Source organism: Corvus cornix, chromosome 5, assembly GCF_000738735.6.
Source record: "Corvus cornix cornix isolate S_Up_H32 chromosome 5, ASM73873v5, whole genome shotgun sequence".
NCBI lineage: Eukaryota > Metazoa > Chordata > Aves > Passeriformes > Corvidae > Corvus > Corvus cornix.
In genome coordinates this window covers 1,862,316-1,880,694 of record NC_046335.1, presented here as the reverse complement: position 1 = coordinate 1,880,694, position 18,379 = coordinate 1,862,316, and the positions used below count along the sequence as shown (strand labels likewise).

Below are 18,379 nucleotides of genomic sequence, written 5' to 3'. Positions count from 1 at the left end.
CTTGAGCACCTCCTGCTCTCGAATCCCTGATCTCTGCTCCCTCACCTGGCCTTGGAACTGCCAAACCCTTTGGTTTGTATTTTCCATCTCTCTACAAATGGAGCAGGAGTCTTTCCTGCCATTCCAGCAAGGAGATGTGGAATCACCTTTTTACCTTGGATCACCCTAGAGCTGCTCGGGTGCAGAGGTGAGGATCAGGGACAGAGGCTCTTCAGAGACTTCTTTTGAAAACTCTTTGAGGAAAGCAAAAAGCAGATAAGTTTAATCCTAAAAACAACAGGAACTGGCACAGAGAAATGCTCAGCATTTGGAAGGGAGAGGGGAGGTCAAAGGCCCAACCACACCAGCTGATGGTCAAAGTCCAGCATTGGTCAGTGTGCCAAGATGGGGAGAAAATAATTTTCCAGAGCAGCTCACAGGATCATGATCCAGCAGGACAAAGGCAGAGATGAGGTTGAGTGATCCCTATGAGCTCATCAGGTAATATTTAGGAGGGAGGAGAATTGTTGAGGTTAGTGGCTGATGCTTATCCTAAGATGTAGGAGGGATAAACATATACAGGATCATGGAATTACAGAACGGATTGGGTTGGAAGGAAGGATAATCCAGTTCCAACCCTTCCACTATATCTCGTCCTTCAGTGTTTTTATCAGAAGTGATGCTGGAAATTGAGGGAACTGTTAAAAGAGTGAAACACTCAAGATACTTTGGGGAACCTCCATCTCCAGTCTGTACAAACCCCTGAGTTTCCTCCTCAGGAGTTACACCAGGAGCTGGTTTTTGCCCCTAACCACGTGGATCCCCTTTGTGTTTGGCTGCAGAGTGGTTGTGCTGGAGAGCAGGCCCACGGAAAACCCCACAGCTCACAGCAACCTCTACATCTTGGCTGGACATGAAAACAGTTACTGAGCAACACTCACCCACCAGACAACAGAGGGAATTGGCCACACTGGAACCCAGGAGCGCCAGGAAACCGGGACTTGCCGTTTCTTGCCTTGACACCGGAATTGTGTTGGTTTTTGGGGTGGGAATCAATCCATTTTTGCAGCTGGGAACAGCTGGTTCTGTCTCTTGCCACTGTGTGGTTGGTTATATCGAGTTTGCTTAATAAAAGCTGAGATAAAGAGCCCTTTACTCATTAGTTCTAGGGAAACAGAGCCTTGAAACATGTTCTGCAGTAAAGGTGCCATAAACTGTTAAATATTTTCCTTCCCTTGGATTTTCCTTTTATTCTGTAGATACAGATCTAGTGCTGGCTGTTGCCCTGTTTTATACTGAGTCTTATTCTTAATAAAACAAAGATTTGTGTAGGAAGTGGAAGTATCTGCAAAGCTTTTTGGTTTTAAATCTGCCATTGGGTATGGCTTTGTATAATAGACTATTTAATCCTTATTTATTAATCTGCTGCTAGGATGGGGTAATGTCTAACTTTTAGCAAAGGAAGGTTGCAGAGCAGCTTACTTTTTTTTTTTTTTTTTTTTTTTTTACCATTGTATAAAGATTTGATGATTCTTTTTCCTTGTAGGGATGTAGTGCATTACTGAGGGGTGTGTTACCGTGTTGGGTGATCTTGTAAAAAAAAAAAAAAGCATTTTTGTACAACAGAGTATTTTGTACTGATTTTTCTGCCTGCAGAATTGCCATAAAAGGGATTTTCTTACTTCCTAGTAGGGTGTGTGTACAAAAAGTAGAATATTGTTATCAGACTTGTTGCTCCTGGGTGGCTGAGTACAATATCCGTGTGTGTGTGTGTGTGTGTGTGAAGTTGACTGGCAGTGTGTATTTTTTATATATATATTTATACATATATATATAAAAATGTACAAAACATATATGCTTTATTTTCATAAATTAGGGATAAGCCTTGTGACATGAAGTGGAAATTGTAGCAGGTCATCATCCTTAATGAATGAAAGTATCATGTATCCAACTGCCCACGACGTGTAGTTTATTTATGCTATTCCAGAGGGGAGCCTGGAGCCACAGCTGAGCCTGAGCAGCATTCCAGCTGCTGCCAGCCAGTGCTTTGGGAATGGCTGCTGCCCCAGCTGTGTAGTGTAAATAAACATGATAAGAACCAGTATTCTATATCCAAGCTTTGATCACTTTCTCTCTGTTTGGTCACCTGCATTTTTTTCCTTTCTCCATTGAAGAGTCGCATCGGTTCCTTTTGTCTTCCTCATTAATTAAAATTCTTGAGGTACCATTAAATATAGACTGACTCCAGGAGAGCATCTGGTTTTACTACCTCACATTACCCTGCTGGCTTTGATGTGAACAGTCCTTGGGCAGGTGCAGTAGCAGCTCAGAAACATTTGAATTGAAGGGGTTTTTAATAAAATGCTGCAGGAGGCAGCTGCCTGTTCAGCTCCTGAGATCTGCTGCCTAGGAAGGAGAGGCTGGAATTGCCAGGTCATGTGAGCAGAGCAGTAAAGGGGTGTGACAGCTGGGAGTGCGTTGGTGCTGTGTTGTCTGCGTTGGCATCGGGCTCCGTGATCCATAATTTAACACGGAGGGAATTGTCTGGGCCCACGTGATGGCTCAGGGATGTCTCGTTACTCAGGACAGCTGCAAGTTGGGAAGGTCCAGAGGGGAAAATAGCCCTGCACACATTTAGCATTTTAGCCACTGTCATTCAAAACTAATTCTTGCTGGCTTGACATCCAAATTAAGTCGAGCTTTTCAGTTCTGACACTGTGTCAAAGCTTAGTAAGTAGTAAGTGTACAGATAAAATTTAAAAATCACTCCAGGGAGCATGAAAAATGTGCTTGAAGGGTGGTCAGCTGGAATTGGATCAGCAGTATTAAAAGCAGGACGTGTGATTTTTTTGTCTTTTAAAGGAGTTCTCTAGTATTGAAATTCTTCTCCACAGGTAACAGTGACTGTTGATTAACCTCAAATGGTGCCACTCCTGGTCTACAGGGACTTTAAAACAAAAATTAAGGCAAAGTGAAGCACCAGGTGTAGATATTGTAGAGCAAACACTTTTTAATTTACCTCATTCACTACAGAAGGTAATTTCAGCTTCATCTTTGAAAACACTTAAAGGAGATCTCTAAAAGACTAGAGAAACCTGTAAATAAAATCTAAATATTTATGGGGAATAACTGGAGTAAATAACTCTTAGGTCATGACACTGTCATGCAGAAATAACGAGCTGAAAGTATTTTTCTTTGACACGAATGACTGGTGTTTTGCTGGATCATAAAGAATAAACTTTAGGAAAGTCCTCGTTTAATCAAACCTTTTTTAGCTGTTGAAGCATTTCTAATGGCATGCTGTGAAATGCTTTCTGCTGGTTTCATAGACAGTGGCATTTTTTTGGCATGATCTGCAAGATGCTGTTTCCTAGTGTAAAACCTCACTTTTGTTCCGTACCACAGAGCAGATTTGTGTGTTCCATAGTCAGCCCTGCCAGCCTCGGTGACTCTGATCAGTATAATTTGTGTTTGACTGTTTAATTTAGTCTGGTATTGTCTGTATCTTTGTTTTTTGTGGAATTTAAACCAGGCTTGAGAAAGCCTAATGGGAGGAGCTCGAGGGTCATGAAGCAAAAGCTTGCTCAGCCCCTCCTTCCTTGCTTATCAAAGTTTCAATTATTGGATGCACGAGGTCATGTACCCGACTTGAAAGCCTTAAAACAGGCTCCCAGAGCTCTTGGAAGTACAAACAGCATGGGAAGAGCAGTCTGTGGATTAATCTCTTTGGATTTCCTAACCAAATTCCTTGTAAGTGAAAAATACAGCTGGAATTGTGCTGACATCTCTTTAAAGAAGAAAGGTACAACGCATCAGTGAGCCACGGTGTCTCTGGATGGAAAGGACAAGACTGGGAGACTCTGAAATGCGCTTTTTTTACCTTGTTTAGTTGTTAGGTGTAACTGAGACTCATAACTGCACTCATTCAGTTTGTGTAACCAGGCTTTGTTCCACAGGAATTTCTGTTGCCGTTCAGTCTATGCCAAATAAACTGCTTTATTTGATCCGTGGTGTGGTGACTTGCTGGGAACAATACCTTGTCAGAGGAATCTCGGGAGAATCCAGACGGTCTCCAGGTTTTGTGGCCGCTGTGGGAAGGGCCTGGCGCCGCTGTTCTGTGTCCTGCAGACTGCCGGGAGCCAGCAGCAGCTCGCACGGACAGCGGGATAGCACAGGAGGGAGAAATCGGAGTAGCTGGGGCAAATTATTCCCGGCCCTGCCCTGCTGCCAGTCACCTGGGATCACCAAGGAACCACTCAGGAGTTGGCTGGCTGGAAAAGCAGAGGCTGCCTGCCTTGTTCCTGGGAGGAGAGCAGGGCCTGGTGGGTTTCAAAGGGCTGCTTGGAGTTGGAAAACACACGGCTCAGCCTCAGCAGGATCTAGAGCAGTTTACACCTTGTCCTCAGGCTTTGGCTGTTTGCTGCAGGTGCTTCAGGTGCTGTACCTGTATCCCAGATCTTCAGGGATCTGCTGAGGTAGAGGGAGAAGGAGGTTGGAAAAATAATGGAATGAATGTGCCTTTGGGCAACACAAAGAACTGCCAGTCACTGGTAAATAAGTGCACAGCAATATTCCTCCTCTGCAGAAGATTGTTATCTCTGGGGGTCAGTCTTGGCAGCTGGAATGTGAGGACTGCACATCCCTGATGGATGTGGCTTGGGAAGAAAAATAATGAGTGGATCTTTGTTCTGAATGGGGAAGCACCTCTGGAAAGGACTGGGGAGGTAGGAAGTGTGAGATGGAGTGGGATGCCCACACTTACATTTAGATCTAATATTGGAAGCAACTACCACCACAAAAGGCCACCTTGGTCCGGGGATGAGGAAAGGGATGATGATCCAGGGACCCAGACGGGGGCACCAGGAAAGGGAACAGGAAGGTCAGGGATGGAAAAGCTCGACGGAAAGGTGTGGCTGCTGGCAGGAGCCCATTCAGTGACAGATACCTGAGATACTGGAACCGTGCAGTGGGGAGATGTTCCAGGGAAACCTCCAGGTGCCAGAGGGAGGTGAGGGCGCTGCTTGAGGCTGACAGACCCTGTGGAAGGCTCCCTCTTCCAACCCTGCAGGAAAACGGAGTCAAACCTAGAGATCCTCTGGAAAAGCAGAGAGGAGCAAAGAAAACGCGATCATGGCAGGGGGGTGGAGCTGGATGGTCTTTAAGGTCCCTTCCAGCCCAATCCATGCCGTGGTGCCGTGATTCCATGAACACAGCGCTGCGGGGCACGAAGCCCGAGGGGAATCGTGAGGCGCGGAGTCAGCGTGGGGCCCCAGCAGCAGCCACAGGGATGCCCCGCTCTCCCTCCCTCACCCCCGGGGACCGCCCCGGCCCTCGCGGTGTCCCCGGGGCGGTTCCTGGGGCCGTCCCCGCCAGGGAGACTCCCCCGCCCGGGGCCCGCCCCGGCTCCGCGCTGAGGCGGCGGCGGAGGGCGGCGGGGCCGCCCCGGCCATGGAGCGCTACGAGAAACTGAGCAAGGTCGGGGAGGGCTCCTACGGCGTCGTCTTCAAGTGCCGCAATAAGGACACGGGGCAGATCGTGGCCATCAAGAAGTTCCTGGAGTCCGAGGAAGACCCGGTGATCCGGAAGATCGCCCTGAGGGAGATCCGCATGCTCAAGGTGGGCGGCTGCGGCGGGACGGACCCCGCTGCCGGCACGGGCTGTGCCCGCCATGGCGAGCCCCGGCGCGGGGCGGCGAGCCCTGAGGGAGCTGCCGGAGACGGGGCGTGAGGGGACAGGGAGTGAGGACATCCATGAAGGGACACCGTGAGTCTACGAGGTGTGAGGGCAGCAGTGAGGGGACAGAGTGTCGTGAGGGGACGGGGTGTGAGGGCAGCCGTGAAGAGACGGGGCGTGAGGGCATCTGTGAGGTGATGGGGTGTCGTGAGGGGGTAAACAAAGAGGCGGGTGTGAAGAAGCATCATAAAGTGCCCAGGTCAGTCAGTTCCTCTGGGAGAAAGCCGATGCCAGGGAATGTCCGACCCGCTTGTGCAGGGATGGTGATGCCAGGTGATCCTGCCCAGGCCAGGCAGGTGCGGGTGGGAGCTGGGACACGGCAATGAGCTGGGACACGGCAATGAGCTGGGACACGGCAATGAGCTGGGACACAGCAATGAGGTGGGACACGGCAATGAGGTGGGACACGGCAATGAGCAGCCGCCAGGTGCCTGCGGGCTTCTGCAGGAGGAGCATCAGCACGGTCAGTCACGGTGTGCCCTGCACAGAGGGATTGATCCAGGCTCCGTCCCCCATGGAGGCAGTGATGGCCTGGCCGGTGTGGGCACAGCTCTGCCCTTGGTGTATGTCACAGACCCCTCTGCGTCCAGGAGATTCCCAGAGCGGTTGGAGGCGGTATAAAATACATGGATAAAAAGTGAGGCTGGACAGCATGAGGAGGGGGACAGCCAGGGGACCCAGCTCTCCCTGCTCCCCCTGTTGATAAATCTGCCCCAGTTCCTCCTTAAAGTGCCCTTTCTGAGCCCCTGGTTGTGCTGTGGATCCAGCTGTGGATTGAATGCCAGGGGCTGTGTAGGGTCGAGTATTCACACGCGGAAGCGACAGCAGAACTGGCACCAGTGAGCCCAGGCAGTGCCTTGTCTTTGCTGATCCTTTCCTGACTTCTCTGTGAGAGTTCATCCTCACACAGCAATGGGTCACTCCTTCAGCCTCTGGCTTTATTTTCCCAATGACATAAACACACGGGAGCATCTGCAGTGAGTCACACCCCAGGTCTATCAAGCACGAAGAGATGGGAAGAGACCCGGGAGAGAGGGGGAGAGGATCGGGTAAGGTGTCCTTTCACACTCCCAGCTTCTGGGCAAGGATTCTGCAGCCAAAGGTTGTGCCCGTTGCTTCACGCTTAGAGACATTTGCAGACTGCTGGGACTCTGTCCCATCTCTTTTGGATCTCGTGTGTTCATTTGGTCTCCATAGTTTCCTGAGGCTTTAGAAATGTGTTGTGTTAAAAAAAATATTTCCTTTTATTTGTTACAAACTTGCTGCTGGGGGATGGCAGACAGTACCCTCAGCTGTGTGTTCCAAGAAATGGGAGCTGTTCCCTTTGCACTTTTTCCAGGGTGCTTGTGATTTGTACACCTGCTATCCTAGGAAAACAATCATCTAGGAAAAAAACATAATTAATTTTCGGTTAGATTTTGGGGAGCAGCAACCTAAATTTTTCTCCTATCCAAAGTAAACAGAGGACATGTAGCTGCATCATTTCAGTAAACAGTGTTAGAGAGACATTAAGATTTAAGTGGTATTAAAAATCTGAAAAAGAAAATAATAATTGCAGAAGTCCCTTGTAAAGCCGATGGGAACTGCATTGTCCTTAAGGATCCAAAGCCACTGCAGCCAGGCACAGCAGGATCTGTGTTGGGGCACTGTTGATTTTGACAAGTGCAGACCTGCTTGGCTCTTTTCAGCTTTTTCTCTGTAAATAGTAACAGGTTTTTTGTTTGTTTGTTGAGGCACTTCCTGGCTTAGGTAACTCCTGTTTGTCAGAGATGGAGTGAGATTGTGTTTCATCAGTAAAAAATGATGGGCCTGCTAAATCATTTTTCTGCACAGTAAACACCTTGCAGACAGAGGGATTTTTGTGGCCAGGAGCCAAGGGAGGTGGGGGTGAGATTTTGCAGAGTCTTAAAACCATAGAATCCCAGAATGGTTTGGGTTGGAAGGGATTCCAAAGACCATCACATCCCACCTCCTGCCATGGGCAGGGACACCTTCCACTATCCCAGGTTGCTCCAAGCCCGTCCAACCTTGGGATTCCCTTCCAGGGATCCAGGGGCAGCCCCAGCTTCTCTGGGCACCCTGTGCCAGGGCCTCAGCACCCTCACAGCCGGCAACCCTACATTCCTTCCCAGTATCCAAGAACAAGGGTAAATGGCTTCCCACTGCCAGAGGGCAGGGTTAGATGAAATGCTGGGAAGAGCTTGTTGCCCACCCATTTAGGTCAGCCCCCAAAATAAGTACACAGAGGCTGAGCTGCAGCTGAGCTGTGCTTCACCTCGTGCTGTGCTTGTAGAAAGGGTTCATCTTAAGGAATTGTGACCCTGCAGGAAAAATCTGTCCCCCACACCTTCACCCTGTGCAGTTCCTGACCAGTCCACTCCCTGTGTGTTGCAGCAACTCAAACACCCCAACCTGGTGAACCTGCTGGAGGTGTTCAGGAGGAAGCGGAGGCTGCACCTGGTGTTCGAGTTCTGCGAGCACACGGTGCTGCATGAGCTGGACAAGCACCCCCGCGGGTGAGTGGCCCCTCTCCCCTGGCAGCTCTGAGCACAGGGGCCGGGGTGTCCGTGTCGTTGCTGCCCTGTGGCTTTTCAGAGGAATTTCATTAATTACAGGAGAGGTTTCTCAGCCCAGTGCCCAGGACTGTCTCTGTTACTGTGGTTTGACAGTGACATCCACAGGAATGGCGTAGGAGCTTTGTTCCCTGACAGTCCTGCTCACCACGGAGACGGGAGTGCTGAGCTGAGCATTTGGGAGAGCTGTGGCTGCCGGGGGAGCAGCGAACCCCAGGGCTTGGGAGCAGCTTGTGTCCTGTTCCTTCCACTGCTCCCATCACTGTGGGCACTGGGGCAGGGTCACTGGGCACCCAAATACAGAATCAGAGACTCGTAAAGTTGTTTATGTTGGAAAAGCCCTCTGAGACCATTGAGTCCAGCTGTTAATCCAGCACTGCCATGTTCACCTCTAAACTATTTTCCCAAGTGCCACATCTACACTTTTGAACACTTTCAGCCCTCCAGAGTGAGGAGGAGTTCCCAGGAGCTGTGCCTCCTCTCTGCAAAAATTCTTTTTCAAACAGGTGCTTGCACCAAGCGTGAGCTACACACAGGGTTTGTTCTGTAACACCTGGTAAAGGACACTCCCACTAAATACATTGTCCCTCATTATCCATGGTGCCTTGGTGCTGTGGAAATGCTAAGCAGAAGCCCATAAATCACTTCACAGGCCTGGGGCTAAGTGAATTGCTTGCAGGAGACTGGTTGGGGCTTCAGTAAAAAGAGCCTGTTATTTTTTCCCTCTGTCCCGGATGAGGAGCTCCGGGAGAATGGAGCTGCTGGTAGCACGTGGCTTTGTGAGCTCTGAGCAGCTGTCACCCCACTCTGAACCTGTTCACCTGGAATCTGAAGAGGGGGTGGATAACTCTCTTTGAAGGAAATGCTTCCCATTTGCTTACTGTTCATCAGAACAAGTCCAGTGTGAAGGAGCATGTGACAGCTGGCTGCATGCTTTGCTTTTCAGCTTTGCTAGGGCAGATGGTCAAGTCTTTGTGGTCAGGTTAAGATGGGTGGGCACGTGCTGTTTCCAGCTCATTTGACCAACTCTATCCCTTTTTCAAGCTGTCAAAGCAGCACTCCCATCATTCTGGGATGTTTCTGGAAGGAATCTCTAGTGTTGCCACAGCAGTGTCAGCAGAGTGTCAGCGTCCCACTGACAGGAGAAAGTGAAAGCCAGGCTTGAAAGAAAAACCCAGGCATGCATTGTTTTGGTTTATTTTTTTGGGTAGTATTTTTTTCTTTATTAGGAATCAGAAGCTTTTCAGAATTAAACACATGAAATAAAATCGTGTTTGAGTTTGAAAATGCCAAGATTGTCACCTCTGCCTTTCCTGAGGTTGTTGAAGATCATTACAGACAGCCAAGGAAGTTTAAGGACTGTTGCCCAGTAACTGAAAGAAAGGAGAGGAGGGACCTGGGAAGTGCTTCCAGCCGTGGGAGGGAAGGAGGGGGATCCAGACCAAAGCAGAGCTTTTATACTCTTGTCTGAACACCCTTCCCTGGCCCATTTTTCACCTCTCCGCTCTGGACAATCAGTGCCACGGCAGCATTCCATGTGTCTATACCATGGATACTCCAACAGTTCCAGCCCTGAGAGTTGCTGAGGGAGAAATTCCTGCTGGCATTTCAGGACTGCCAGGAATGGTGGATGCTAAACACAGCCGTAGGACAGGATCTGATACGGACTCACTTTGCTGTGTGGTCACAGTGGCAGCCCATGCTGGCTGTGACAGTGGTACCAGACACAGTCACACTTCAGCTGCCATAAATCCTCGTGCCTTGTTGCACTGACCAGCTTTGGAAGTGTTTCCTGACTTCCCTGATGGTTTTGCTGAGAGATCCCTGTGCAATGTCAGCGCTCATTTCCCCTGCAATAATGGAGTTATTATTAATGGCCAAAATACAGCTGTGTTTTTTCCAACAGGGTGCCAGAGTACCTGGTGAAGAGCATAACCTGGCAGACCCTGCAGGCTGTGAACTTCTGCCATAAACACAATGTGAGTCCCCTGACCAGCACAAACGATTGCTGGAACGTGGCCTTGGAGGAGAGGGGGGTTCTGTTGGCACTTTCCTGATTCCAGAGCTTTCATGGGATGGAGTCAGGGGGATTTTCCTGTTTTCAACAGGAAACACATCTGAAACATTGGTGTATACCCACAACAGCTGCCTTCACTGTCACACAGGCCCCTTGGGCTGGCTGTCAAGGAATGACTTGCTCTAATGACCTTAGACAAGCTTCCAGGAGGAATGGGAATGTATCCTTGTGTGATCCCTGGGCCCTGCACTACCGCTGACCTTTAGGAACCTGCCTTACCAGCTCATCAGCTGGGACCTGAGCAAACTGCTGCTGATTTCACAGGAAGTCCTTCAGCTTGCTGTCGTGGGGTTGAATCGTGGCACCAGTGAAAAGATTTCAAAACTTAGACACAGTAAGCCCATATTACAACCCCTCTTCTGCTCTCTGGAGGGAGACACGAGTTGTGTACATGACAGATGCTTTAGTGGGAACATTTTCAGAAGCAGGGAAGGAGAAGGAGCCTTTTGGAGAAGCTCTTTAGGCAAACTTAGCTATAATTGTCTTTGGTTTTGTTCATCTGCCAACATTTGAGATTTAAGAGTGGAGGAGGAGATGGCCCTGGAATGGATGTTTTGTCTTTGCTGAAAGAATTATGTCCAGTTGAGCAACAGGAACTTGGCCACAGGTCTCTCCTGCTCCCAAGATTTGTTAGTTTGCATCTTTTTTCTGTTCCCCTGCTCAGTCTGAAGATTTAATGGAGTTTGAGGGCAGAGGGAACAATGAGATGCTGCAGCCTGACCTGCTGTAGATCACAGGTAATGAGGTTCTATGCAGCTGCCCTTTCTGGAACTCCGTGACAGTGATTTAGTAAGCAGCACTGCAGTCCTCAGGAGGAGACACAATAATTCACCACCAGCTTGGCGAGGAATGTCCAAGGTGTTTGCTCTGAGGTGATGATGGGAGAGGGACAACGAGTGAGTCCCCAGTGAGTTGAGTAGAGCAAAAGAAATAAAGGTCTTTGTTAGTTTGATCAGCAGAAATTCTTTGCCAAGCCGAAATTCGGTTGTTGTGAAGGACAAGATCACCTCCAAAGAGTCACAGAATTGCTGATGTTGGAAGGGGCCTCTGGAGATCTTCTCATCCAACCCTCCCAGTCAGGCTGGCTCAGCTAGAACAGGCTGTTCAGAAAATTTTCCAGTCAGGATTTCAGTATCTCCAAGGCTGGAGGCTCCACAGACTCTGGACAATCTGTTTGGGTGTCTGGCCATGCTCTCAGTAAAAAAAGATAAAATAAATTGGTTAGGTTTAAATGGAATTTCCTGTGTGTTCAGTTTGTGCCCAAGGGCTCTGTCCTTTCACTGCACCACCAAGAACAGCCTGGCTCAGCCTTTACTCCTTCCCATCAGGTATTAATGCACACTGAAGGGTTTCCCCTGGAGCCTTTTCTCGATGGTCCCAGCTCCCTCATCCTCTCCTTGGATGTCAGACACCCCAATCCATTAAATTTCAGTGGCCTTCACCAGTCACATCTTCCGTCTATTGAGGAATCCAAAGCTGGACACAGGTCTGGGTGTCTCTCACCTGTGCTGAGCAGAGCTCTTGCTGAGCTTTGCCAGCAAAATCATTCACCAGGAGCTTCCCACGGGGTTCAGGGAGCTGACTCTGTGTTGTCCAGGTGATAGAGAGCTGGCAGCTGAAGCTGGGAGCCTGCATAGTGTCTCTTCCCAAAGGTGGGCTATGCACAGGTCATTGTCCTGCTGTTCAGAAATCCTTCCATCTTCTCTTTCAGCAGGAATAACTGCCTGGCACAGTGTGCAAGGGGGTGTGGCTGAATTTATCTGAGGGCCGGGTTAAATACTTCTAACCTTGCTTTTTTTTCTGCTTCCAGTGCATCCACCGGGATGTAAAGCCAGAAAACATCCTGATAACAAAGCACTCGGTCATCAAACTCTGTGACTTTGGATTTGCTCGAATACTGAGTGAGTGCTGACTCTTTATGTACCCGGAGAGTAGGATGAGCCATTCCAACACGCACTTGTCTGTGTCTGATGCACTGCAAACCATCCTATGTACAAGGCTGTGTGTTTTCCCAGGGAAGCTCTGCTAAAGGCTGGGTAGAGATTCCCAGACCTTCCAGGGAGGGAGCCCAGACACCGAGGTGACATCTGTAAACAAGCTGAGCTCCCTGCTGGCACGGCTGAGCCGCTGGGGGTGCTGGCACTGGGAGATGGAAGTCGGCCTTGGGCGTTTTGGAGCTGCCCAGCCGTTGTTTATGCCGTGCTGGAGACACAGCTGGAGCTCCCTGGCAGGAAGAGCCCCTCTGGCTGCCTCTGCAAACAATGGCTTCACATTTTCCGTTGTAAATAAACCCCCTAATCTGTTTTTTTTTAGCTCCTCTTCAGACAAGCCACATGGGCTCTGAGAACTGCCCACTGGCTGCTGCAGGGCCCTGCTGTGGAACTCTGCACATTTTCATTTGGAGGAAAACATGGTCTTGATTTTTGCCAAATCCTGAGTGTTTCCAGAGTTGGGTTCTGCTAGTGGCCAGTGACTCACCCTGCTCCTGCAGCTCTGGCCTGCCCAGGAGGTGCCCCAGCATGCAGCAAGTGATGAGGGCTGGTCTGCATCGCTCTGATCCCACGTCCTGTTTGTGTCTCTCTCCCCTGACCCCGACCCAGCTGGTCCCAGTGACTACTACACCGACTACGTGGCCACCAGGTGGTACCGCTCCCCGGAGCTGCTGGTGGGGGACACCCAGTACGGCCCTCCCGTGGACGTGTGGGCCATCGGCTGCGTCTTCGCCGAGCTGCTCTCCGGGGTCCCGCTGTGGCCGGGCAAGTCGGACGCGGACCAGCTGTACCTCATCCGCAGAACGCTGGGTGAGCGTCCCCCTGCAGCCACGCCTCTGGCAGGATTAAAGCCTGCCCAGGAGGGATGCCCTCTCTGGTGGGAATGCGGAGGAGCCAGGGGGCGAATTAGCAGATCTCTCCCTTTAGAAGGCGCTGGTTTATTTGACGTGTTCCTGTCCTTAAGAAGGAGCTGGGTTTTCCTGGCCTGAAGTACATGTGTTAACAGGCTCCCAGTGGACCAGGCTGAGGAAGCAGGATCATTGCCTGCAGGCTGCCTGGAACCATCCCTCCACTCTCTCTAGCAGTGCTGGCCTCTGGGAAGCTGGGTCTGGTGCTGGGTAAATTAGGGAAGATGTGGGATGTGTTTGGCGACCACTGGATGCCCCTCCTGGTCCCTTGGGGTGGCTCAGTGACTGCTGGGATAGGGGAGCACAGGAACTTCTTCAGCTGTCTCCACAGCGACAAAATCAATGAGGTGCCTGTATCAGAAAGGACCAGGAATGCTTTCCATAAAGGTTTGAAAGATCCAGGTGTTTTTCAGGGTTTGGTACCAAGCAAAGTGGTCAGTGAACAGCTGGATTTGGTTCATCCCAGCTTTGGAGGTCTCAGAAGTGTTGTCAGTGCCTGTTGATGGCTGTGTGCCTGGGAAGGGGAGTGTGAACATCACAGCTTGGCTGCTCCACGTGTTTGTTGTTATTCATCAATGAATTTTAGGAGGCACTCAGTATTTATTTGTTAAACAAAAGAGCCATTATCCCCCATAACACTTAAATGAATTCAGTCCCATTGATTCTTTTCAATTTTGGTGTGTAACATCTGATTTCTTGGGTGACAGCGAACAACCCCCCACTTTTAACTGAAATTAGTTGGAATGAACAGAGAGTTGCAATTTTAACTGAGCAGCTTATAGAACTACAAAGGTGGCTAATGGCTTTAAACAGATAAGCTCCTTAGCTGGAAAAATAGTTCATCACTCATTGCTTCATCCTCCAGAATTCATTAATGCCAGTGTTAAGCAGTTATAATTTATTTTTAATGATAGGGTTTCAGCCAGAAGAGATTCCCATTGGATTGTTGGATCCAGGTGCTGGACTAAGGCAGTGTTCACAGAGCAAAGCTCCTTGATTGAAGCCGTGCCATTATGGGAGTCAGCATTGTACTGGCTCCTTTGCTACAGATTTAACATTTTCCTCGCTCTGAGCTGCTCTAAGCTTCAAAAACGCTGCCTTGGGGAAAAGCTACAGCAGGTTCAGGTGGGGCTGTGTTCCACAGCACCCTCAGGAGTGTCCAAAGAGAATTTCACCCAAAAGGAGTTAAATTTTCCTGAAGCTGGAATGCTTGAGGCCCTGCCTTTCCTTCAGCACAGTCACACGGGTGTGGGATCACTGATGGCCAAAATGGACACTAACTTTCACAAAAGAACGTTGCCTTGGTGTTATTCCACCTCTTCAGATGTTCTCTTGGATGGCATCAGCCCTCTTAGGGGATACAACCTTGTTCAATGCAGGCATTGAAAAATTAAGCAAATTAATCCAAATTTGTTTTGTTTTGTTTTGTTTTTTTTAATTCTTGATCGAAGGGGATCTCATTCCCAGACACCAGCAAGTGTTCAGCACCAACCAGTTCTTCAGTGGGGTAAGAATTCCAGACCCGGAGAGCATGGTAAGAGCTGCCTCCAGCTGCACTTCCCTCCCTTCCCCAGCTTGCCCAGTCCTTTGCTGTGCAGTGTTTTTTTCCCTATTCAAAAGCTTTGTCCTCTGCCAGTGTGCACCAGAGTATTATTTGGAGGTGGCTGAACCTCTCATGACATTTTAACTTACAGCCTGTGTAAAAGCAGTCAAAAAAATCTCTGCTGCTTTCCTCCATTTCTGGAGGCACATCCTCAGTGATGCCAGGCCTCTGAGCACATGGAGGGATGGAGGCATTTCGTGAGGAACAGCTCATGTTCCTGTGGAAAGCTGGGTCTTGGTACCCTGATGAATGAAAAGTTTGCCAATATGAGTCCACTCACTGGTTTTTTTTCCCTCCAGGAGCCGTTGGAAATGAAATTCCCCAATATTTCATATTCTGCTCTGTCTCTCATGAAGGTAAGAAAACTCCAGCTTGTGGAGGAGCCCTGCACTGAGATAAACAAATGTCATCTGGTGTGAGAGTTTGGGACTGAGTTATCAGAGATTCATTGAAAAACAGAGCTGGTTTGCTACCCAGTGTGATTGCACCTGTTCCTTGAGCCACAATTCCTACTACAATTGTGGACTCCCCATCCATGGAAGTGTCCAAGGCCAGGTTGGACAGGGCTTGGAGCAAGCTGGGATAGTGGAAGGTGTCCCTGCCCAGGGCAGGAAGGTGGAATGAGATGATCTTTAAGGTCCCTTCCAACCCAAACCATTCCATGATTAATTTTTGCAATTGTTGGATAATTAGCTGCTCCTCAAGCTTCGTGCTGACTCTGAAAAGCCACTCTTAGAATCCATTAAAAAAATTATCAACACGTGTACCTGTGGGAATACTCATTGGCTGTGGGGAGCAGATGGACTTGTGCAGACCCACGAAATGAGTGTTTTGTGTGATCCTCCATCTTCGCTAAGGGCTGCCTTCGGATGGACCCTGCGGAGAGGCAGACCTGTGAGCAGCTGCTGCAGCACCCCTATTTTGACAGCTTTAGGGAGGCAGCAGAGCTGGGGAAAGAACATGAAAAAAGCACTCGGAAACCAGCCAGGCTGACTCGGAAGCACATGCCAGGGGTAAGGTTTCCATACTGTTTAATATTCCGTGCCTAAGGGGGGGCTGGTTCATTTGTTGGCTCCAGGGGATGGGCTGTGCTGGCAGCTGAGGGTGTTGGACTGGTCTTGGTTTTATCCTGAGAAGAAAACAAACCCCCTGGTTAAAGAGTGACTCATACAAACTGGATTTTGCACTGCGGCTCCGTGGGGCACTGGGGATAAACAGTGCAGCCCTGTGCACGATAAGGTTCATCCAGGAATGTGCATTCCTGACAAAGAGCAGCAGGAGGGCTGAACAAACTGGAAACACTCATGTGGCTGGTTTAATTTTGGATACTCTGGTGATTTTTAATCCTGAATTATGGAGATAGAATAAACACCACTTTTGTTTGTAACTGCTGATGGGACATGATCCCGTGCTCCGTTCCACACGTTGCCCCACGCACTGGGTGTTTCTGCAGCTGGAGTTGCCAAGCAAATGTCTCCCTGCTGCTCTGGCTTTTTCAGACTCCATCCCAAGTCCCCAGATCCAGCCCCACAATGCAACTCATTCCACAGTTCTTTACTCCTGTGAGCAACATTCCCCAGGGCAGCTGTAATGCCGAGCTGGGAAGTTGGAGGTGAGGGATGGAGAAGTGCTACAAAGTGTCAATCCTGATTTGCCTCTTCCATTTCTATGGCCTGGGATGTAACAGCACTATTTTTCTTGCCTAAAGAAATTCTTTAATGAGTGGCTCTCCTTGCAGTCCCGTCACAGAACCCCAGATCCATGACTCTCAGCTTGAGAAGTACGGTAGGATTGAGGATTACAGTAGGAATAGTTTTATAGCTCATATTCCAAGTGAAAAAGGAAATGCATGCTTTATTCCCATTCCAAACAAATACACACAGTGTAACTTTTCCTTTAGTTACAGCACCTGCCTCAGCTAACCAGCAGCAACATTCTCCCAGCCCTGGACAGCAAGAAGAACTGCTGCAAGACAAGGAAATCAAAGTACCACTTCCCAAACATCTGACCAGGGGACAGATCAAAATTCAGTTGTTCAAAGTCATCCAGGATTTATAAACAGAGGATACTCAGTGGAAAACTAAACTACTAAAAGTCACAACATGTAGAGTGGTGTGTCCTCTACTCTGGGCCACTGATGGAGGGGAGGTGATGCAGAAAGAACTCCAAGCTCATCTCAGTGTTCTGTGTACAAAGGCAAATACATTTTTCTTTAACTGCTGATTGCCTCCTGGTTCAGAATTACCCCAATCCAGTGCTTACAGTGTGAATGTTAAAACTCTGGCCTGTCACCCCCATTTCAGAGCTGGCAGGAGAACTCAACCTTGCCAAATACATGAGGCCCTCCTGCTTTAGCCCAGGCCCAAGTCCCTGCTCTGTGAGGAGCTGTGACTGTGCTGCTGGTTGGGTGGAAGATGCGTTGGTGCAGCCCAGGCTGAGAGGGGCTGCCTGGCTGCTCCAGGGAGTTCTCAGCTCCAGAGATAAACCTGGCTCATTCCTGCACTTACAGAGCTCAAAGGTTTCAAAGTGCTGGCAGTGGCTTCCCAGGCTCAACAGGCAGGGCACCCAGGAAAACAGAGCAACAATAACCCTGTTGTTTCTTTAGTCTTCCCAGAGCTTCTCCTGCAAGTTTCCTCCTTGAATTCTACTTCTGGTAAGAGTGAGGGCACTTGCTTGTAGTTACAAAAATGTTTTTATCAAAACTAATCATGAATGTAATTTATAACATTGGCCAGACACAGGCAGGAATTCTACCTAAGTATTTGTATTAGAACGACTGGGGTTTGTGGAATCTCAGAATATAATACTGTGTTGATCTTGAAAAAAAGAAATGTAGCTTCTTTTTCCAATTGACTGGATACTGAAAAGCTTTCAGCAGAGAAATTCTCCAGCTTTCCAGCATCCTGTGAAGTTTTCTTTTCTCATGCAAGCTAGCTGAAAACAGTGTAGAGTTTTTGTAAACCACGACTTTATCTCACAGGTGCAAACTTGTTATGCACAGTCTTGTTATGGTATCCTGAAGAAAACATTTTGAAATGGGTGTCATAGCATTCCACCAATCACTCTGAGAGCTGGATGGTCAAGCGACCAATAGCCTTAGCCATTCTTGCCATCCAAGTTATATAAACGAGTTTGTAATTAATTAAATAATCCCATTTTATCCTGGACTTGAATTGTGTGTCGTTCTTCTCGCCGTCCCCGGTGCAGCAGCGACATCTGGTGACGTGCGACGCGTACTACAACCGCAACTGCATCCCCCGGGCCGCGGGGACGGAACCCTGAGCTGAAAAGATGGGGCACAAATCCTCAAAAGAAAGCACGGTATTTTCTGCCTTCAAATCCGTGATAACGATCGCGGGAGCTGACATAAGTGACGAGGCTCTCTGTGAACTGCTAAATTGGGCAGCAGAACGTGACTTTGTAGCAGACCCTGACACTGCCTTTAGCCCAGAAGCTTGGAAACTGTTAGGGGATAAGTTAATTCATGAGACCGTGTTCGGGGATAAGACCGTAGT

General features: G+C 49.0%; 2 protein-coding genes and 1 long non-coding RNA gene across 4 annotated transcripts in view; 2 read left to right on the top strand and 1 right to left on the bottom strand.

The window, feature by feature from the left end:
• Positions 1-3,983, top strand: part of MAP4K5 (mitogen-activated protein kinase kinase kinase kinase 5) — a 54,990-nt gene extending 51,007 nt beyond the window's left edge. Inside the window, 1 exon segment of the mRNA XM_039552036.1 lies at positions 822-3,983. Coding sequence (XP_039407970.1) covers positions 822-909 — 88 coding nt within the window. The 3' untranslated portion in view covers positions 910-3,983.
• On the bottom strand, positions 3,583-5,309 carry LOC120410012. Its single transcript, XR_005601919.1, has 2 exons — positions 4,925-5,309; positions 3,583-4,449 (listed from the first exon to the last, which is right to left on the bottom strand). It is a non-coding gene; the product is annotated as an uncharacterized LOC120410012 (long non-coding RNA).
• A 35-nt stretch (positions 5,310-5,344) lies between these two features.
• Positions 5,345-18,031, top strand: CDKL1 (cyclin dependent kinase like 1). Of its 2 annotated transcripts, none has more exons than XM_039552039.1 (9): positions 5,345-5,595; positions 8,107-8,228; positions 10,192-10,264; positions 12,173-12,263; positions 12,963-13,163; positions 14,713-14,795; positions 15,164-15,220; positions 15,722-15,877; positions 16,765-18,031. In XM_039552039.1, the coding sequence occupies exons 1-9, from the start codon at positions 5,428-5,430 to the stop codon at positions 16,870-16,872; spliced, it is 1,059 nt and encodes a 352-aa protein (XP_039407973.1). In that variant the 5' UTR covers positions 5,345-5,427; the 3' UTR covers positions 16,873-18,031. The 2 variants fall into 2 exon arrangements, with proteins under 2 accessions (XP_039407973.1, XP_039407971.1); XM_039552037.1 differs by having other exon boundaries at positions 5,352-5,595; positions 12,951-13,163.
• The last annotated feature ends 348 nt before the right edge of the window (positions 18,032-18,379 follow it).